Here is a 23,834-nt window from a genome sequence, read left to right as displayed (position 1 = left end):
GGTCACTGATGTATCCACGTTTCTAGTTATAAGTTGTGTCACTGATGTACCCATGATTCTAGTTTTAAATGTGGATATAATTTAGGTCACTGATATACCCAAGTTTTTAGTTTTAAATATGGATATAAGTTGTAGCACTGATGTACCAAAGTTTCTAGTTACACACATGCAGATGTGTTGGTATTCAAGAGATGGGCGATCAGTGGATCTCCAAGTGACTCAGCAGTACGTTTACTTACAGACTTACAATTGTAAGATACTGGGTTCGATTTCCGGTGGTGGACCTAGCATATAGTCCAATGTTGTTTTGTTCTAAAGCAAACAACAAAAACGCTAAACATTCAACCTATCAATTTATTCTCACACTAGGTTTATCTATTTTCAGCTAGTTTTGTTTTTTTAAATTATTTTTGACCTACTTTTTGTTTAGCATGTTAGAATCTATATGTGGTCGCCATTCAAAATTTTGCGGGAAAAATGTATTGGCTATTTCATTTTGGCAAAATAGTTTAATACAAATTTCTTTAAATATATTCTTTGCAATTAAGCACAAAATGGGCTATCTATGCTCTGCCCACCACGAGTATCGAAACCTGTTTTCTAGCGTTGTAAGATCCGCAGACATACCGCTATGCCACTGGGGGGGGGGGGCTTTTAAATGTAATCCCTAATTCGAGACGACCACGCGGCCGCCATGTTGTTGGTTTCTAAAATATGCACTAATCTCCTGTTGTTAAATCAAATAATGAAACTAGTTTTAATATCAATGATAACGGCAATTATATATACATATCACGGTTGTAATTATAATGAATTAGCCAGGTAGCTAGTTTATTTAAGTATTAACATACAAATTATGTTCCATTAATAAGGATTTGAGTCTACGCTACTTATTAAACCTAACTAAGTTTCTCTGATGTTTTCTCATCAAAGAACATTTTTGTAGTTTTTAAACAGATATAATTTAGCACACAAACACATAAGGTACTGTTCAGACCACTTTATTTCTTCTACCATGAAGTGTAAGGTCTAATTATTGCTCTATCCAATCATATTTCACTTTTCTTTATAGCTATTTCCAAAGCTGTGTTTCGCTAGTAAATGTCAAACGACATGATGTGACATCATAAAAAGGTGGGAAACCAAGGTATATGCACAAATAAAGACAAAGGAAAGTACTTCAAAATCAAGGAATGAATTATGCATTTCGCGGGATCGGTAGAAAAATAAAAAAAACTCGACAAATTATTGGTTAGAAGCGAAAGTATACCTTGTTACTTACATCCTCACCATGTTGTTGTTGTTCCTGGCAGTTATTTTGATTTAAAAGTAATTATCTCCTAAGAAATAATTATTAATCAAGGGTGCTCGAAGATTAAACAATCCTCCTTCACCTCGCGCGTGGTCTAAGAATATGGGCTTAACTTGAGAATACAGGAAATTAATGCAGACAAGGTATGTAAATATAAAAAGGTAAACGTGAGAGTAACGGTAAACAATAAAAGAGAAGAGCAAAGTAGACTAAACTAAACGGCCGATATCGGACTGATGGTCCATCAGGGCGGCGGGGATCTAAATATCCTATGCCAAGTATTTAATGTGGGGGGAAACGGGAGTACCCAGAGAAAACCCACTTTCACTGGTAACGACCAATTCGTTACCAGTGCCCGGTTAGCGAGAAGAAGTGGGGAAGGCAAAGTGAAGTCCGGTGCTGGGAGTTGTTTAGCTTTTGAATGAGTTGTGGAGTCCTCGGTGTCGTTGGTGAGTGGGCGGAAGGCACGGAAAGGTTCGTAAAGTAGGTAAAGATCGGGGGAGGTGTCAATTACTAGGGCGTTCGGTGAGATTGACGCCGATGAAGTAGAAAGTGGCTCGGGGCTGGGTTATTGGTTTGTTGATAGGCGTCGTTGGTAACTGTGAAGACTTGTGGCTGGGTCTGGGTGCCTTTTTTCCTTCTAGTAGTGGTGGTTTGGGTTGACATGTCTTGTGATTCAGAAGTGGGTGAGGTTTGAGTGGCTTGGTCTATTGTAATAGGATGGGCGGTAGAGTACTGGTTGGCGGTGGATTTCTTTTGGGTGTTGAGAAGCATGGACTTGGGGGTAGGTTAGGAAAGGTATGGGGTGGGTGAGGCTTACGGTAAGGTATTTCTGACTTAAAGTTATGATAATCAAGGTAGCAACCGTGGGTGAGGATGAAATCTGCTGTAGTTTTGGAAGTTGAACCTGTTTTCTTTGACTGGATCTGGTGGACTGCGTGAATCGTAGAGTTGGTTGTAACTTCAAGGGCTTGATGTATTTCCTCTGGCGTGAAGGATAAATGAACGTTCCTGAGAAATATTGTGTGGAGACTGGCATTGCTTTTGGGGGGTTGGCAAGTGACGGAAGGGTTTGAAGGCCAAGGGTGGCGAAAGTCTTCGAGTGACTTAGGTTGGAGGAGTATACCTCCCATTCGTAGACGGGTTCTATATGAACATGCTGAGGGTGTAAGTAACAAGGTATACTTTCAAGAGAAGACAAGATTTAAAAGGTTCAATATGAACATGCTGAGGCTAACTTCATCCGCCACTACAAGCCTCAAGCCCGAGTATTCCATGAACGCACCTGATTTTTAAATCTTGTCTTCTCTTGAAAGTATACCTTGTTACTTACACCCTCAGCATGTTATATATAGAACCTTTTTAAATCTTGTCTTCTCTTGAAAGTATACCTTGTTACTTACACCCTCAGCATGTTCATATATAGAACCTTTTAAATCTTGTCTTCTCTTGAAAGTTGTCCTTATAAAAGACGTGAAGAGCAATTAATTGACATGAAAACCCTTTACGTTTGAACTCCAGTTATTAAATCAAGTTTCTAATAATAACACTGAACACATTTGATAGAGAAATATCTTTATTTCCATTTGTAGGAAGTGTGGCTGGTACGTTAACACAAGATAGCCTGCAGTTCCAATAGTATATTTCATTGCACACAATTCTATCACTAATGCCAACTGTTTGTGACTACCCACCAGCCCAATTCCAACACTTTTCTCAAAAAATAATAAAACTAAAGTGAGCTGACCCACAAGACAAAGAGAGCAGTCAATGAGATACCACATAAAATAAAAATACGAGGAATATACTACTATACAATACCACAAGGTCAACTTGTGGCTCTCAAAAAATACAAATTTTTCTACATAGTTTCAAGAGACAACATAACCTGTACACTGGGACCACAGGAGGCCAATTTATATATATATAGATACTGAATGCAGGCATCAGGTACATCTTGAAACTGACTCTCTCTCTTGGCTGTGACCTTTACCACAGACGCTGGAGGACCATAGTGGATGCTAGTATGTAATTACAGAGTCACAAAAGCTGGAAGATTTGATGAATCATTGGGCAAACCCTAACTGACCCCAGAAGGCCTTCATGTGGATGGTGTGAAATCGACATTGTGGAAGATAGTCTTAATTTTGTTCAAAGTAAGACAGAAACATTGACACTTATCTTCTCAGTCAACATGGTCTTGAAAAATGAGTCTGACATAGCCAGGATCGCCAAACAGAGGGGTAGCACAAAATGGACATGTTGCCTGGAAACCGTTGGTGCCATGTGGGATGGGAACAGAAGCCCAGTACCTGTAAGATAACAGTCTAAATGTTAACAAACTACCTGTAAAAGCTATAACTGCTATAATTTAATACATATATACAATAATGTTGTTGTATTATTAAAGATGACATAGTTAAATATGGGCTCAGATAAGTCATGGTTAATGTTAGTCTGAAAACTGTTCAAATGGTGGCATGAAGCAATATATTTAATATAGTATTCCACCTTGACTTCAGATGAATTGATTCGCAAAAACGTATTACAATAAAAATGTCATTTTTCTATTCTAACACTCGCTGAAAAAATACACCTTTCCAATTTGGACACTACTTGAAAAAAAAAGTCCCTTCATAAACATTCACCTCATGATTTTTGTTGTCTATTATTTATACTCAGAAAATAGTTACTATTATAACAGCTTTTTATTGTAATGTAATTAAACTTGACAAGTTTAATTTGTACACTATTCCAAGCACACTTATTTCAAATACACAAGTACTAAAAACTGTTATCAAAATAAATTAATTGCAAATATTTTTTTTCTTCCATATTCTCCTTAATTTGCCCATTGTGACTCAAAATCAGAATTGATAACAAAAAAATAGCATTTCAGGCCTATCTTTTGTCCTACACAAGTCACTGTCAGATAAACTTTTTGTTCAGTACTAGAACTCATCAATTTGGCTGGATGGTAAGAGACAAAAAAAATATATGAAATGTTATTTATATGTGCAGTATAATACTTCAAAATTTTACAATTTACATGCTGAAAGCTGGCAAAATATTGGACAAACAATAAATATAAAACAAATTAATATTTAGGCCTATTGGTTTTCCAATATTTTGCTGGCTTTTGGCATTTAAACCGCAACTTTTAAGGGTACTATAGCACAATGCATCTTCTACTCTGTTATTACTTTTTATATTATTAATCAACATTCTAAACATAACAATGCAGTGGAAACATAAAAATTTATATGTCATTTAAACCAAATTTAGTTTTGTAATTTATCAATATTCTTGACACAATTTTTTGACAAATTACTGATGATCAAACTACAACAAAAGATATCAATAAGTTAATTTTTACCAAGATCTACAGATATGAAACATCAGCAGGGCAACTAACTTTTTGATGACAGCTTCCAAACAACCCAAAATGTTAGAAATAAAGACAGACTCCTGTTTTATTAAATAGAGTAAATGTTCATTGTCAATAAATTATAAACAATAAAGTGTCAATAAGTATGAAAAACATTTTGTTTCAAAGATAAATATAATAATCTTGTCTACAAGATCTAACACGTCAATTCATTAGCACAGAACTATGCATCGGACAAAAATGTCTCTCCGAGCTGTCCATATTTATCGCTATAAATAAGATCAGTAAACACACACATTAGTAGCTTGTCATGAAACACAGTTTATTTCTTATGTGTTCAGGATTATTATATTTGTAGCAAGTGAAATCAGAGGCCTTTGTTGCAACTCTGTGGCCTTTAGAAATGGATCGTACAAATCTGAAGGTTTGAGAAGAACTGGCCTGATCTAAGCAAGCTGTAACTATTATTTTTTTTGGATTTAAGATTTAAATGTGCTAAGTAGTTACCTGATGTGGAAGGTTATACTCAACAGCATGTTTAAACTGTTACTAACCAATTATAAACATTACTGACAACAAGTCACGTGCATATAGGGCATGTAAGTGATTTTCATAACTTCAAAAGTTATTTAAAGAATCTAAAAAATAACATTAAGACTTGTTAAAAGCTGTCATCAAACAGCCTTTAAAATATTCTAAATATTTTTTTTTCTCTAACAAGTAGCTAATGTGTTTTATTTATTAGTGTTTCAGAGTTAGATGAGATCTGATTGAGGTGTTTACAATTGTTAAGGGAATTCATATTAACATAATCTTTTTACATATTTAATGGTGACAACGGTAAGGCTAGGGAACAAATATCAATTTTGGCAGGGTAGGGGTCATCTTCAGCAAAGACAGCTTAATTTTTCTAACGTTGACCGTTGGAATGGGTTGTCTTCGGATGTGGTGGATACGCATTATTTAAGCAAGTTTAAACTTGATAAATATTTGAACAATAAGGGTTGGCTTTGAGTGCTTTATTTCAGTTTAGTATAGCAATCTGGATGGCCTAGATGGGCCAACAAGTCCCTTGTTGTCCTTAAATGATAATTATGTATTATAAATGTTTATAATACAGTAATCAATGCAACACAAGAAAAGTGAGAAAATATCTGTCTCTGATGCCTCACAGTATTCTATTATAATTTACACAGCTTTTCAAGTTTCAAATAAATAAAAACAAACCTAACTCTACCACATGAGCTCAGTCACTTTGACCAATCTCACAACCACCAGATAACCAAGAAAGTATCCATAGAGAAACTTTTAATGTAGTAAGTGCATCTCTATGAAACTTAGTAAGCTTTACCAAATATTAGATGTCTTCTGTACAGAAAAAAATCTGATTTTTTTAATTAAGTATTTTTTTACTAAAGTTTTGTTTGTGAGTATGTGGTGTCAAAGTGCAACTCAGACAACAAACTAGACAGAATATAAGGCACATTTTATGTTAAGATTAAATATACTTTTTTCATCTTACAGTTTTAAAATTTAATTTTTATAACTTCTATGACCTTCTAAATGAACAAACTTTTTTCAGTAAAAATGTATATTTTATCCATGATCTTCTTTACCCTAACACTAGACTGACCTTGTAACCACCAATTTTTTCTTTCTAGAATGACTGCAGATTGTAAATAAAAAAAAGTACAAATATTTATCCTAAACAGTTTATATCTGTTTTTATTTAATTTTATTTTTTGATTGCTCTTTGAGACATGTCTAACGAATACTCCTTCTATACAAGCTATAAATCACACGGTACTGAATAACATAATGCAAAGAGTTAATCGTGAGAAGAGTTTGTTTCCTTTTGAAATTAAGAAACTAAAATTAATATTGAACAAACAACAATTTGATTTATTAATGTTTCAATGCCATTTGTAAACACTGATAATACAGCAGCTTAACCCTTTTGAGATGGGTCATGGTTGAAAGGCCATGTCATCTAGTTTGTTGACTCGCATTTAAATATATGAAATTTCGAGCAGACTAAAGACACCTTACCTCCTTGAAATCTTGGTTCAAAAGAAAGAAATGGCATCCAGTTTGTTAAAATGGCTGAGAAAGCCACTACACAAACATTCTGAGCTTCCGCTTGGTTATTTATGGTTAAGTGTATGTAAGGAAGCATTTCCAAAAACGGAAAGAGGTGGGCAGGGTGCCACTGTGTTTGATTTATTACATAAGCAATATCTTAGCAAATAGAAAAGATAAGACCTTCTTATTTTATATTCTAGCTTGTCAATATTTGTAATTTGAGTTCCTAGTTCGTATGAAACTATAGACTTAGTATTTTGACTTCACAAACATCTAATCTGAACCAGTGCTGCATACCACGTGACACACAAAAATTGATGTTTATCTGCATTTTTTAATATTTACTTTTAAATTAACATTAGACTAAAATACATCTTAGTTACTAAACTTGATAAATTATAGTGGAATTCTATGGTATTGATGTAGTAATTTATGATTTTTTTGTTATTCAAATGTATATATAAAACCTAAAAAAAATTTTTTTTTTCATACCCTCCACATGCAAAAGTTTTAAAGGCTTAGAAACCGTATGTCAAGCAGCAACTGATTTTTTCTTAAGAAATGTTTGTTAACTTTCTGGACATTATAAAGATTTTGCATGTGAAATTTCAACATTTTCTGATGCATAAAAGTATTTTTAATCTTAAAATGAAAATTACTTTACATGATAGATAGGCAACATGTGAAAAGAAAAAAAAGGAATGAGAAAAACATTGCTTTAAAACCGTAAGACTTAATAAAAAATTAGATATTTTGTATATTAAAGCATTGTAATGTTTATTGATAATGTGCCAAATTTCGTTAACATTTGCATACTAATTTAAAAGTTATAGCATGAAAACTATAACAAGCACAAAATGGTTATGATGTTGATCTCAGGGACCAAGCCCATGCTGAAAGAGTTAAAACATAATTACTAGTCTATCTAATCACCCTACTACCAGCACATTAACTTGTTTTGCATTAATACATTGAAACCAGTTGAAAACTTAATTTATATTCTATTGAAAGAATAGTATAACTACTTCTCATTGAATAACAAAAGAATACAACCAGTAAACCTTTCAAGGATAACATTTTATTTCTTTGATAGATGGAATCATGAAGCTATTAGTCTCTAATTGTTAAAAAAATTTATTGAATGGAAAAATATATGAGACAATGAAAATGTGGTTTTGTTTATTTCATTAGTGGTGTTTTTCCACTGAGGTTAGTAATTACTTTTATACTAAATGACTTTTTTAAAACAAGAGAAATAATCTTCTAAACCACTGATGTTATTTACTTTGCTTTACAGTAATATGTAAGTTACGTTGTCTAAATGGAGGAACATGTGTACTTGGGACTAATGACAGACCTTCATGCAGGTACAGATACTCTTTTGATTTTTTGATTACAAAAATGATGATGATTGTACAGAACAATAAAGATAAAAAAATTACAAAGTAAATCACTTAAAGTTACTTTAATATGCAGGAGTACTTAATTTACAGTTACTTTAAAATGCGGGAATACTTAATTTAACATGTAAATAACTTTTTAAAATTATTAACAGTTGATATTCAATAAATTTCCATGTAAGGTATGTTTATGGTGTAAATACTGTGGGAAAATTAGTTTTCAACAATTTAAAATGTTCATAGCTTTTTATAATATGGAGATGTAAAATAACAGACAATGTTAAAATAGAGTTGTAGTTCCAGAAATATGCCTTTTGAACTGTTATTCTATAAAAGTGTGTGACTGATTTCTGTTGTATCCATGTAGTTGTCAACCTGAATATACTGGGAAACACTGTGAAATATTTCGTTGTTCTGGTTATTGCAAAAATAAAGGATTCTGCTATGCTGATTTATTACATGATACATCACCAGGGAAAAAACCACCACTTCGGTGCAAGTAAGTAATTACTACTACAGCATCTTACATGTTACATCCTCTAGTGCATGTAACTACCTTACTCTAACATTTTTCATTATACATTACTAGAGAACAAAATCTTCACTTCAGTGCAAGTAAGTATGCTATACTCTTTGTCTGCCATGTAATATATTCCAAGGAAAAAATGGTATTGTACTTTAAAGTTTTTTCTGATGCATGTAACTAAGTTTACAGGAATATGCCCAAGTAGCATTTTGTGTAACCAACAAAACAACATGACTATAAAAAAAAATCCATCTTATAGTTTTCAAATTCTATTTGCATAGTCACTAGAACCTCCTAAATACAAATCAAAAGTCTGTTAAGGTAAATGTTTATATTTTGTTTTTCACTTTCTCCATGAAATTACCTACTGTAGCTCTATCATCATCTTGTATGATAGACTTATACTATAGTATAGTACAATGAAGTGTTTAAAATTAAGACATAAGAAAAAATGTACATACCTTTTAATAACTTGTCCAATATTCTTAAAAGATCTTGTTTTGTTATATTCTTAATTGCACATCTCTACATTTTCACACATAGTTCATTTTTAATGTTTTATTTTCCTTTCCAGTCCTTTAGCATTGTTATTATTTATCACAACACATGTCAATGGATGTCCTTGGCCAATATTACAATATCGTGGGGAAAGGAACTTTAGCCATTAGCAGAATGTGGTGGCACACACATATTACACTAACTCTTGTGAACCAAGGAGGTGTTGGGTTATATAAAAATAATTATTAAACCTTTTAAATATGCATCTTAAAACATAAATCACATAATTAATTAAAGTATGAAATGAAAACTTGAATACAATTCAACTGTCGATCTGACTAACGTATTTCTAGATGAGAAACAATGCTACAGTGCTAGCAAGGACAAAAGTAGCAACAATGCTAAGAGTGGTTTGACTAGTTCTCTGTGTAATTCTTTGTGGAAATTTTAAAATAACTTTTGGAAAATTGTATTTTAATATGTGCTCTTTATATTAGTTATTAACATCTAGCTCAACTAAGTATAATTGGCTGAGAAGTCGCAACTCTATGTGTAGAGAGTGGGCATGGCAGAGTTCCAAGAAATTTATTTCTCCGTTCTCTGAACATGCCCTAAGGAGCTTCAAAGAAGAATGTGTAAATTATCCTAGTTTTTGTGTATACATGAAAGTATAGTGTATGTGAAGAAGTATTCAAGTTACGGAGACGAGAAGTTACGAATTTGTGAATTTAAGCATCACATGACAACAAAAACTGAAGTTTAGGAATTTTTCTTTAAGGTTTCCTTTGAAGTAAAGGAATTAAATGTTAGATGATATAAAATTTTGAACTACGATGTAAATTTTAATGCTAATTTCATTGGCATACATTGAGTGTAGGATTGCTTAATTACATTTTCAGTGTAACAAAGTAAAATCTTGTGACATGCAAAAAGGGGACCCATAAGCTAGGGTTAATATCTGAGAAATACTGTATTAAGTATTCTGGCACAACTGCAATCTCTTTCACACACTGTTTTGTATATGGTAGAAATGAAGATTTTAAAGTCATGTTCAGTTATCAGTTTTTGTATCTGGTTATAAAACACTAACCCACAGACAATGCTTAATTGGATATTCTTGAAATTTAAGTACACATTCTGCCCTTTGGGTCTAAAAGCTCAAATCATTGTTAAAAAGTTGTACATGATAAAATGACACTTTTCTGTTATCTATAAATTCTACATTTTGCACTGTCTTCATTCTTTTCCTGTTTAATTTTCTGTGCTAATATTATGTGTTTCAGATTACACGTCTGTATGTCTTCACAGATGATAATCAGGAATTTTGTTTTATATATAAATTTCCCAGTTGCCCTCCTCAGTGGACTGGAGAACGGTGTCAAGATCCTTTGCACTCGTGTGAAAAGTATTGTTTCAATGGTGGCACCTGTCACTTGAAGTCGGGCAACCCAACATGCACGTGCCCTCCTGATTTTACAGGTGCACAGTGTTCCCACTGTATGTCTTTTAGGTGAGTAACATCTTATTATACGCATTAGGTTTAAAAGACATTGGTAATTGTTATTTATGTTTTGCATTAATTAGAGTTATTTGTATAGTAGAAGTTATTTTTGCTATTAAAGAGCCAACAAAGTAAAAATGTTATTAATTATTACTTAGACCATCACACACTTGATGTCAGTCTTTATTACAAAGATCAATAGAAAAATAAATAAGGTTATTAACTATTTCTGTAATACAAAGCCCACAATGAAACGCAAAATGTTATTAGTTACTATTTAAACTTTTACACAGTTAACAGCAGTCTTTATTATAGACCCAGCAGAAAAGTTTAATCAAAGTATATAAGCATGATAAATGTGATTTGTACCATTTTTTTCTGAATTATTTCATTAATTAATTTATGTAATAGATATTTTTAATAGGATCATGATATGTTCAGCATTGTTTATTGAAAATATTTATTATTTTTTGCATAGTTGATAACATTATTTAAGTATGGTATATGGAGTTGGATGTTGTTAATCTTTACTCTAATGTTAGTATTTTGAGTTGTAACTTTAAAAGATGTTTGAGGTTACTTATGCATTGATTTAATAAGATATCTGTATTGAATATCTTAATGGTAATGTAATGCAGTTATTTGTTCTGCTTTTTACTGGCCTGCTGTATCAAGCATATACTGTAAAGTTTTCAGTTTACACACTCATCAATGATATTGTCCTTCAACTGAATGTTTACTGTTGTCTCAAAGAAGCAAGATCATCTTTCAATGCTTTTTTTATATTGTGATTTCCCCCTGTACTTAAGAATGAACTTCCTAATTAGTTTGGTAACAAGTTTTCAACTATAGTAACCAGTAAATTGAGTTTAATTCTTTAGGATACAGTAGACCAATTTTATTCCTCATTTACAGGGTACTAGATTCAAGTCTCTTATAATCAGAGGGCTGATATGAACTGTCTTATAGCCAGTAAATTAAATCTTAAACTTTCACTTGCCAGTGAGCCAGTTGTAACACTTAACTATTATTGAATAGAGTTTAATTCTTGTATTACTAGTAGGCTGAGCTTATTTTTCATATAATCAGTGGGTTTGGATTTAATCATTTTGTAGTAAGAGAACTAGTAGCCTGTTTAAATCTGGCATTATCAATTGATACATGTACATGTGAGTTTAACTTTTCAGGTTATCAATGAAATTGAATTCTCTAGTAACTAGTAACGTGAATTTAACTCAGCAATCAGTCTAATTCTAACTCTCTTGTAGCCAGCGGGGTAGGTTTAACTTGTTACTGGAGAGTTAATATTGACTTTGTCATAACCATTGGGTTAACTCTGTCACAACTGCAAAGTATCTTTTAGGTGTCAATATCAGATATCACAAGTTAAGTAAGAATAATCATTCTAACTTTTTTTCAACAATTTTTAACTAAGAACTATTTTATAATTGATATTTTTTAACTTTGTAACATTTATTTAACATAATTCACAAGGAAACATAAAATTAGATTAAAATTTTTGCAAAGCTCTGAAGAATCTCACTTCTAAACAATGCACTTTTTGGTTTTTATATAATTTCTCTACACATCCCAAAGTATAGGTTTATATTTGATAAAAAAAATACTGTCGTTTCATGAGAACATAATAACCCATGTTTTGTTTCTCAAGTGATTTTCCTTTACTCTTGAAGATTTTATTACAGCCCTCCTCTTCTTTTTTGACCCTTTCATTGTGTCACAAAGCATGTGCTATGAACACTTACTAATAAATCACAGCTTTGAAAATATCTATATGTTTAAATACTGTTGGGCAAAGTAGTTTAAAGTGACTTGAGCAGTAATTATTATTTCATGGGACAGTGGATAGATGGAGCTTTTGCATAGATAGACAATGAATCTAATGAGGACATAAGAAATGATACCAAAAACAATTCAAATTATATGAATTTTTTTAGTCAAACTAGTTCCGAAGTTTCATGCAATTTGATTAAGTATTCCTACTTATTACAAACTTACTGAGCAGTATCTTGTTTGGCTTAAAACATTCATATAATTTGAATTATTTTTTCTATCGTTTTTTATGTTCTGAAGACTGTTGTGAGACAGTGTTTTGAAAAACATTACAAACACTTGCATTTTGTCTTAGAATTTCAATTTTTTTCTACTGTTGATCAGAAAGCTCCATTTTACATATTTGTTGTTTTTTTTTCAAAAGAAAACAAGGGATATTGTGACTCCTCTCCAGTCCAGAAAGGGTTAAATAAGCAATATTGTATCAACAGACTGAGCTCTCTAGCAGTCAGAAGTTTGAATTTAACTTACTGATTTAGTGAAGTTGCTGGGATAAACTATGTTATAAGTTTTTATTGTGTAACCAGATGAATTATGTATTGTTTAAAGTATTAGAATTTATGTAATTTTAAAATTTATTGTCTGTTGCTTGCAAAAATAATAATAGTTAAATATTCCCACTTTCTTTAAAGGTGTGAGAATGGAGGGTACTGTGTAAAATCAGGTGATCAGCCTAGCTGTAAATGCCTGTCAGGATACAAGGGTGATCACTGTGAACATCATGTATGTAACCTGCCATGTGAGAATGGAAAGTGCACCGTGGAAAAGGGAGTTTCGCAATGTGTGTGTAACCCTGGTTTTTCAGGAAAACTATGTTCCCAGAGTACATGCCAGAACTATTGCTTAAATGGAGGTAAGAGAAACCTTTTTTCTTTGAAGTAATTTTGGAAAAGGTTACTAATATGAAATTGCTTAGTGTAATAAAAATGTGATATCATTTCTTCTAATCATGTTGTATTTTATGTGTATTTTGGTTATTATATTCAATAACTTTTATAACTTAGTTCAGCAAACATAGACATTAAATTATGCAGTGATAGAGATATGCTTCTTATGGTGTCATTTCTCATGAGATCTGAGTTAAGGTAAAGGAGAAGAACATACAAGTTTCAGTCTATTATAAAATGGTGTAAGAAGTAAAGGTGGAAATCTGCTTTTTGAAAATACAGGTGAGGAAGTAAATGAAACGTGTGTGTGTGTGTTTAGTGACGATAAACAAAATGTTTCAAAAATAAGAAAATGGACAATTAAAAGAACTTTCTTTGTATAGACGTGTAGATAGTTTTTTAAACGAACATATTCTAAGTAAGCTTCATTAGAGGTGAGTAGATGTATATGTTTACATTTGAAAATTAAAGTTCTTGGAGAAGATTATAAAAGCTCAACTCTAATGACATCTGCTGAACATTTCCTATAATCTGTTTCTAATATACATTATATGATTATCTTACGTGTTTCATTAACCATTATTAAGGTGTTATGCATTTTCAGTCATTCATTGAATGATGTTTCTTATCCATTTCTGACTGTTATTATCTAATTATACATCTTCACAAACATTGTGAGCTCTAATATAGTTAGAATATGACTTATTTCAGTCTTCTGTAAGAAGTCTTTTTTTTGGGGGGGGGGGTTGTTTTCACCAATTTTTAGGACATGTATACAAGTTATTTACAACAGTATGCACAGCCCTATAATTATCCTCTTCTTATGAATTGGTTATTCCCATAAACTTTTACTATTGGCTAGACTGCAGTCATTAGGAGGTTTTTGTTTTGTTTTCTTCAGGAACCTGCACTTATAAAAAGAAAAAGCCTCAATGTAGTTGCCAGAAAGGATTTTTTGGTACTCGATGTGATCAAAACCACTGTGGTTGTCGGAATGGAGGAAGTTGTGTTCCTATCAAGACAGAGAACAATGCATATCGGTGTCTTTGCACTTCAGGGTTTACTGGCTCCAAGTGTGAAACTTTTAGTGCTACTGCCTGTACTGAAACTATATGCCAGAATGGTGGAACCTGTGAAATAATCAACAGAAATCCTACGTGCAGGTCAGCAATTTCTTGTTTTAGGATTTATGGCATCTTTGTTTAAAGCTCTTAAATTTTTTGTGTTTGCCGAGACACATGTTAGTTTTGTTTAGTGTGAAAACTGTTGTTAATGAAATTTAAGGAGTGACAAGCCATTAGTAATACATAGTTCTAAATCAGTTTAATGACTTCAATCTTGTACAGTGTGTGTGTGCATATATAAACTTTATGTTTTACATGCTAATATAAACTAAGTATTTTGATATACATAAAAAATCTGGCATATTTATTTTATATACAATTATTAATTTCTGCTTTTATGTTTGAATTTAATTCTGGTGTGTTTACCTTTACTTTTGTACCAGATTATTAAATTAGTTTGATTAGACATTTAAACTTGTAAAGTGCAACATTAAAAATATGAAAACATAAACTGAAAATGTATTCCATGTGAGTATAGTTAGTAATAGGAAAAGAATTAAAAGTCATATTTAAGTAAAATCTGACATGCCTTCTACACTTGTGAACACTAGATGTGTAAAAGGATGGACAGGACAGTTCTGTGAACACATAACAGATTCAGACCCATGTTTGGGAGTCTGTCAACATGGAGCAACCTGTCACCTTCCACCTCAACCAGATAGGCCTCCAGTGTGTAGGTGAGAAAATTAAAAAACTATTATGTAGAGATTTTATAGTTAAGAAGAGTGAAAAGCAATGAAATATGTAATAACAGAAAAAAATTTATATCCTAATCTTGAATATTGTTATGTATTTGCTTGTTTGATAATTTCCGGTAGAAATTCTTTCCGAGAAACTTCAGCGACACAAGATCCTTTCTTGATTAAAATTAGTTTATTCTTTCTCGATACAACTTTTTTGTAATACACAGAATTTCCACAGTCACTTTAAACTGAACAACCTTTATAACACATGCTATAAATCACAGTGACTTGCACACTTTACTTATGGTGCCTACTGTTCGCTTGACTCAATTATATATCTGCTCAATATATCTATCTCTTCTGATCTGCCTATCTTGCTGGCTTTCTTTGCCAGGCTTGTATACTAAAAAAGAGGGCATCTAGCAAATACTCGAACATTTGCAGGGTTCCCCGATAATTCTAGAAACTCCAGCGCACATGCTCCCAGCATCACGTGACTTCCGCTGTCATAACAATATATTAAATGATCAATGGCTGCAAGTAAGGATCCAAGTAAGTTACTGCCCAGAATAACAGCATTTCTGGATCCAAGTAAGTTACTGCCCAGAATAACAGCATTTCTGGATCCAAGTAAGTTACTGCCCAGAATAACAGCATTTCTCTATCCATCAATCATGTAATTTAAAGAAAAACAATGCTTAACTCTCTTTTTATTATTGTTGCTATTATTCATATTAGTACTCGTCTTTATCCTTCTCTGGCTTATTTCTAAAAATGTTTAATTGGTGGTCAAAATGTTGAGGAATTTCCCCTCATTTAGCATAACTGATTTACTTTTTACAGCAGATTTAGTGCCTCACTGGCTTATATATTATCATTATTTGCTTATTTTTATTTATATATATATATAAGCAGATTTTTAGAAAAAATAATACTGTTAAGTAATTTATGCACCAGGTACGATAAATCTTCACCCTTATCTGACTGAACTCTTAATAAAAGCTTAAGAATTGAACATGAGATTATTAACATACCTTAATTGTTCACTACATGGTTATCTTTCCAGTAAAAGTACATCTTATTGTAAAATGTTAGTAAATCAGTAACATGCTTCAGTCCTTTTATGGTTTATTTCTTATGAAACCAAAACTTCAGTAAGTTAAGAAAAAGATTAGTAGCATATGTTTTTCCTTCTAAGGTTTAATTCCTAACTAAAATATGACTTGAGTAATATGCTTGCCATATTGATTATGTTTCTTTATCATTCAATGGCTTCGTTTCCCTCATAAAAATTAAAACCTGCCTAAGCAGCATTATGAACTAAGTACCAGTTTTTGAATAATACTTATTTTTTTAGAAGTTTGTGAAATTGTTATTTGTTTTTTCTTCCAGGTGTCTTCGGGGATGGACTGGGCAGTACTGTGAACTAAGTACCAGTTGTCACAATTTCTGTTTCAATGGTGGTACTTGTTTATCATCTCTTAACAATGATGAGTTACCTAGTTGTCTGTAAGTTTCACTTTCCCTTTGTAACAATGATGAGTTAACTAGTTGTTTGTAAGTTTCAGTTTACCATATTTTATTATATTAATCTATCTAGTAATTTATACTGTTTATTGAGGCTCATAACACTTTATAAGAAAAACATCACACTGTACTATTCTTAATAAAACTTCAGTCTTCATTAGCTATAATTACATTCTTTCTATGAAAGATGGCAAGGTCAATCTTAGACCACAGTTTCTAACAAACTTTCATAGGACCACCTGTTTCAGTGGTTCTTAACTCTTGGATTGCACCCCAGAACTGGATTGCCAAACCATTTTGAGTGGGTTACCAGGGGTCTCCAGCAACAGTCTGAACTTTCCTTTGTAGTCCAACAGTCGCTGTGCCAAGGGGGTCTATTCGTAGGCATGGGTTGCCGAGCTAGCCCCGTGACTAGAATTTGGTTTGCAGCCAAAAAAATTTAAGAACCATTGATCTTTTGTAGCCGAACATCAACTTCCAAGGCCATGTTTAAGTAGGCCAAAGGCACTAAGGTTCATTGGAGTTGTATTAGGAGACTTGACAAGAATGTGGTCAGATGCAATTGTTGTGATTCCAGTTTCATTGGACATCTTTCTCATGAAAACAGATATTGATTTTGAGTTATGGTGGAAGCTTGTGTATGCTTATTAACTTCAATTCCTTATTTATTACTTTACTTATTTACATCTCTGGGTGAGCTTTATCACAATAGATTTTTGGGTAAGAATGTTCAAAGCTTTCACTTTACATGTAGTGTATTTGTCTGAATTCACATAGGGTTTGGTTTTAAAGCCTGTTGCTTATGCTAAGTGCCCTTCTATGCCAATTTTTTGTCTAGCAGGCAAAGCATTGAGAGCTCTCTTACTTGGTTCTACATTGCCTGTGGTGGCATTGAATGAACCAATTCCAGAGTTTGCATCTAAAAGGACATGTGGATCAAAATATTCAAATAATTAACCATATTTAGTTTACAGTATTTTATAGCCTATCTGCTTTTATTATTAAATTTTAGTTTTAATCTTCTTTGAAACTATTTTGAACTACTTAGTAGTTTTCATTCATGTGTTTCATATTAATGAGTTACCTAGTTTCATGTAAGTATCAATTTTTTTATATAATTATGTTTGTTTTAATTATTTATTTTGTTAGTGAGGTTTACTTCTCTTGCATAATTTATACTTTGTAGGTGCCCTGAGAATTTTGTTGGACTTCGTTGTGAGTCTCTCAAAGCATTAGTTCCATCCCATGTATCTAGTCATGGTCATGAATCTGTCTTTACCCCAGGAAGTAAGTTTCAGTTAAGATGTTTTAATGGTGATGTAATCACATGTTCTATGTTAGATATTTTATGCTTCATTTATAACAATATATACAGAAGAATCTTTTCCTTTGAAATGTATGTGATTGAATTCTAAGTAAAGCTATTAAGTTACGCTTATGATAATACCACTGTTAGATCATTTTTATACATGTTTTTCTTCCATGCATAGAAACAAATTGGTGTTTACTTTATGTGGTAATCTTCTGTATATTCATTATAATTTAAGGATGTAAAAAAGGAAGTGTAATATTATTTTTCCAATAAAAACCTATTAAAGTTTATAAACAAACTTGTAACTCAGTTGAAGATGATATAATAATAATAACTAGAACATAACCAGTTACCAGAAACTTTTCTTGAGTAAATCCTTTTTCTTTCAGTCATAGCAGCTATAGTTATTCCCCTGGCAGTCATCCTTGTTTTGATATTCCTGATACTGGCAGTATGTGTTGTGTATCGTCGCAGAAAAAGGTGGGTATATCTTTTAGTGTAGAAATTGTTCTGCTCAAGATATTACTTTTTAGTGACAAAGGGTATGGATATAATACATTATTGTGCTGAAGGACCTTGACTTTGTTCAGATATTCACAGTCTATCATTAAGAGCCACCCCTCCATTCCAATTTTAATTTCAGTTGTTCACCATACAACTGCAAATCCATTCAAATTTATCTATTTATCAAAACCTGAGGAAATGTTACACAACTGCCATTGTTGTTAAAAGCGTACATCTATGGAAATTTCAGTTTTATTGCTTTCTTTAAGACAAAATCATCCACAATTTTGCTTCAAACCATTTCATTCTCAATCAAAATTTGTGTGTGTGTCAATGTTGGTGTCAGATAGGTATGTTGATTTGGATTTGAATACTTTCTTTCTCCACAATAGCCATGATTAGAAATGTTAGCTAAATTCTCAGTGTTAGGTAGTGTTTTCAAGTGTTATTACAATATCATCTGAGACAGCCATTTTAAAATAAGCAGAAAAAATTAAAATCATATGAAGAAGAAACTACTACATCCAAAATCCAATAACTTAATTACTGGTATGAATCTGGCTAATTTAATGAACAATGATCAAAAGAAGTTTTATTGGTGATCATCATTTGGTGCTACTTTACTCTTATATCAAAACTAAATTAAAACGTGGTTCTACTTTACTCTTAAATTAAAACTTGGTGCTACTTTACTCTTATTTCAAAAGTAAATTAAAACGTGGTGCTACTTTACTTTTTGACATAAGAGTAAAGTAGCACCACGTTTTAATTTACTTTTGACATAAGTAAATTAAAACGTGGTGCTACTTTACTCTTATGTCAAAACTAAATTAAAACGTGGTGCTACTTTACTCTTATGTCAAAACTAAATTAAAACGTGGTGCTACTTTACTCTTATGTCAAAACTAAATTAAAACGTGGTGCTACTTTACTCTTATATCAAAACTAAATTAAAACTTGGTGCTACTTTACTCTTATGTCAAAACTAAATTAAAACTTGGTGCTACTTTACTCTTATGTCAAAACTAAATTAAAACGTGGTGCTACTTTACTCTTATGCCAAAAGTAAGTTAAAACTTGGTGCTACTTTACTCTTACATTAAAAGTAAATTAAAAAATTAAATATTTTACAGTTCTTAATGAAATTGTATGTATATATTTTTATTTCACAGTAAACTATTAAATTCAAACTTTTCATATGAGGTTTAGTTTTCAGGAATTTGAAGTGTAACAAATTATAGAGTTTTAATTATTTAGTTATAAACTTGTTATAGTTTTCAGACACGAGAATAGAAACTAACTTGTAAAAGAGGTAAGCTCCATTCATAATTTAATCAAGAAGTATGTCAAGCAAGAAATTCACTTCATATTTTATTAGGTACTTTTATCAGGTATCTCTTGAAAAGGTTTTTTCTTTTGTTACCAAGAATCTTATTCTACTACAAATGGGTTAGTATAGCTATAAAATTGCATAATGCAATTACATTTTTTTTCTTTATTTTGTTTGTGTAGTAAGTATAGCGAATGCTTTTTTTTTCTTTTAGGCTTCCTTTTTTGCATCGCAGAATGCAGGAAAATGCCAACATTGAGATTAACAACCCTGTGTACATGAGAGGTGGGGTAGAAGATGAGGCAACAGAAGCTCTAAATGCTTCTTTCTCCATAGATCCAGATAGTGTAAGTTTTTTTACTAAAAGAATATCTACTGAACAGAAATATCTCTCAATTTCTGCCACGTTTTTGCAATAGCTAATTGTGACTATAGCTGTTAATAATTTCAGTTGATCATAAGATAATTAAAACACCCTACTGTTTAACCGTATAGTAATCTAAATAATTTTAATAAAGCTTGTTTTTTATAACAGTTTTGTGTGGATTTACCTTAATTCTTATTTGAAGTTCCAAGTTATCACTTTCTGTTTTAGGGGCTGAATTTCAGTAATCCAGTTTACGATTCCCATTATCCAGCAGTAGAAGAAAAAAAGAGTCTACTGCAAGGAGAATATGACAGGCAACCACTGGATCAGGCTAAAGACATAAGTCATCCACTGGCCTAACTTCAAGCTCTAATGCTCAGAATTCTTCCTTATTTTCATGATTGTTACAAGTTAATATAGTCACCATATCCAATTCAGTTTTTAACTTTTAAGCCTACAGTTTATAGCTAGGATAATTGCTCATTGTATGTGTTGGTCATGATGTTAGGAGAAAAAAATGCAGGCAGCTCTTCCTCTTGAAGCTTTTTTGTATTAATACTATTTTATCTTTTAGGAACTTGTATAATTCATGAGATGTTGTTTGTTATTCTATAGTTATGTATATAATGTCTTCCAAAAGTTTCACAGAACCTAGAGTTAAGAAAGAATTTCCTAATTTTGTCTGCTTCAGTTCTGCTTCAGTATTGTTGTTGTTTTTCTTTCATGTGAGGAGCAGTATAGCTCTTCTAGAGTCATTTTAAACATATTTTTTAACTGAATACAAATTTCTTAAATTTTTTGCCTTTTATTTGATGTTTTTAAGCACCTACCAGTGTGGCTAATTACCATGTGACATTATTGAGCATCAACAAAAACATTGGTGTGTCACACGGTATTGTATTTTTACCCAGGGATGAAACTGTATGAGATGAAAGATCTTCCTAGTATCTGTCATTTAATTTGTTTATTTGTTTTGTCTTGAAATGTGACTTCAAAGTGCCAAATGTATCTGTGTTGGAACAAATGACCCAAGTTTGGGTAATTTCGATTATCAAGTGCTGTCTACAGCACTTCACAAAATCTATTGTTGTTAATGTATCTGTTCCATGTTTTTGTAATGTAGTTAGGTGCCACTACCCTGTGAGATGTATGGAAAGTTGTATAAGGTAGTTCTTATCCTGGCTGGATATACTGTCATAGCGGGTGTGGGTGTGTTAAAATACATTTCAAGTGATTTTTTTCTGAGAAAATAATACTGAGACAAAGTTGCGTGGTCTGTAGAGAAGGTTTAGTTTGATTATTTAGAAGAAATTAAAGAGGGCATTATTGTTGTTGCTACTAAAAAGGCCACAGTTTGTTTGCTGATGCCAAAAAAATAACCAATTGCTTTAGTCGATTCAAAAGTCTGTATCTTAATCTGAAGTGACTGTAGTTATTTTTTCTTTGTATGGAACTTCAACATGGTACAATTTGATCAGTAGTCTCACAGGAAGTAAGCATTTCTTATTCACATCTAAACATTTAACAGATTCACTTATATACAACTAGTTGAGAACTTCTTATTTTAGCATACTGTCTAAAAGCACAAACATTTTGAGTATTTTGTTTCAGTCCTCAACCGTAAGTATTTATTGTTTCACCTACTATGTATGGTGATTCAAGTGCTTGAAAAGTTTCATCTACCTCTAAAAGAATAGTATTTACATCAGGGCACATCTGGATTTACACAAAAGCCAAAAACAATTTAAATATGTATTTAGCACACAATACTTAATCTATCACACAATTGCAAAAATACATAGGAGTATCTATCTAATAAAAAACTAAACATGGTATTGTACATATAATACATCAAATATACACAGAATCATATACCTAACATTAGTATTTAAACACAGTATTGTACTTACAAGGCAATTTAGATCAAGCTGAAGAACGTTTACCTAGCAGTAGTAACTAAACACAGAAAAATAACTTGAATTCAGTACAGGAGTATCTATATAACAATAGTAATTAACACAATATTGTATCAGTTAAACAACTGGAATTATACACAGAATCATCCACCTAGTAGTAGCAATTCAAATGCAATAATGTATATTAAAGAAGTGGAATACAAATGCCAAACAAATGATGTAGAGGAACACCTACATAAAAGTAACTAACAATTATTATTTCTATTCAGAAATGGAAAATACATACTTACGAGAACTGTTCTTGGTGGTGTTTTCAGTTATTATAAGTGATCTAAATGATGTTAATTAACACAGTTTTTTATGTATGTTACCAACATAAAAGAGATTATAACTAGTAAATAACTACTTAGTTTGTTATGTGGTTTATCTTTAACAAAGCTGTTTACTTAATTAATTTGTAGTAGAATTTGTTTGTAAATTCCAGTGATGAATGAGAGGAATGTAATCTTGTCCAAATGAAAACTGAAATATTTCGTATCTGCTACATGTGTATATAGGGACTTTGGAATGACTGAATTTTGTGCATATACCGATTTCTCTTTGAATACTATTTGCCAATTTCAAATCAATAATATAATCAGTCCTATTTTGACATTTTTATATATATATTTTTTTTTATTTACATAAATGTGTAAAAACACTAATGTGCTGAAATCTGTTTTTAGTCAGACCTTGGCATGTACAGTTGTATTAAGAATTGAAGAATTCGAAAGCCCAGGGTAACAGGGTATCCCATTGATCTTGCCACCACAACCTTCAACCACAAGCTTGAAGAGTTCTATAAATAGTTAATCATCAGTGTTATTAGTTGGATCAGATTGTACAGCATTGTTTAGGGATTAAATGTATGATTTTGTGCAAGAAGTTTTCAATAATAAATATATAGTTGCGTCACACTTGTACCTTCCCAGTTTAAAATAGAAGTGGCCCAGTAGTAGTTTTTTGAACAGTTTTATCTTTTTTTTTTTTTTTCAGTGTCTAATAAATGTCTTGGCTTTAAAAAAACGTGTTGTTCTTGTCTCGTATCCTTAGATTAAGGTATAAAATCTTGCATATCTTCACGGGCTGTACGTAGGCGTATTACCTGAAACATTTTGATAAAGTATTCTTAAAATCACACACACACACACACACACATCTTAAGTTGAATAAAAATTTATTTTTTAAGCTAAATAAATTAAAATTTGTAAGTAACTTAACATTTGTAGAAGTTTCTGAGGTGTGTGCTTCATATTAGTAATGTTGCTGGAATCTTCTAAGGTAAAATTTATAAACTACATTTAATGTAGGTTCCTGGGACAGGACTTATATTCTACTTATGTGTTATTGGTGTCACTGTAAGCTTCTGAAACAGTATCTTTATACCACTGGTTTTTACTGAGGTAACTAGCTTTTAATAGTGTTACTGTAAGCTTCTTTAACAGTATGTTGATACTACTGGTGTTAATGTAAACTTTTGTAATAGTATCTTGATACAACTGGTGTTACTGTATACTTCTTTAACAGTATCTTGATACTATTTGTGTTACTGTAAGCTTCTTTAACATTATCTTAATACTAATGGTG

At 31.8% G+C, this 23,834-nt stretch overlaps 1 protein-coding gene across 1 annotated transcript in view; it reads left to right on the top strand.

Annotated features, from left to right (window-relative positions):
* LOC106464851 (prolow-density lipoprotein receptor-related protein 1-like) overlaps positions 1–23,132 on the top strand; it is a 141,039-nt gene extending 117,907 nt beyond the window's left edge. The window contains exons 43-53 of the mRNA XM_013925008.2: positions 8,080–8,149; positions 8,550–8,681; positions 10,555–10,716; positions 13,191–13,411; positions 14,347–14,608; positions 15,121–15,246; positions 16,645–16,761; positions 17,966–18,066; positions 18,481–18,571; positions 20,140–20,272; positions 20,521–23,132. Coding sequence (XP_013780462.1) covers positions 8,080–8,149; positions 8,550–8,681; positions 10,555–10,716; positions 13,191–13,411; positions 14,347–14,608; positions 15,121–15,246; positions 16,645–16,761; positions 17,966–18,066; positions 18,481–18,571; positions 20,140–20,272; positions 20,521–20,652 — 1,547 coding nt within the window. The 3' untranslated portion in view covers positions 20,653–23,132. The remainder of the gene's footprint in view (positions 1–8,079; positions 8,150–8,549; positions 8,682–10,554; positions 10,717–13,190; positions 13,412–14,346; positions 14,609–15,120; positions 15,247–16,644; positions 16,762–17,965; positions 18,067–18,480; positions 18,572–20,139; positions 20,273–20,520) is intronic.
* Positions 23,133–23,834: the final 702 nt, after the last annotated feature.

Source organism: Limulus polyphemus, unplaced genomic scaffold (genome assembly GCF_000517525.1).
Source record: "Limulus polyphemus unplaced genomic scaffold, Limulus_polyphemus-2.1.2 Scaffold1760, whole genome shotgun sequence".
Classification (NCBI taxonomy): domain Eukaryota; kingdom Metazoa; phylum Arthropoda; class Merostomata; order Xiphosura; family Limulidae; genus Limulus; species Limulus polyphemus.
The sequence above is the reverse complement of the archived record's forward strand: the minus strand, read 5'-3'. Positions and strand labels throughout refer to the sequence as shown.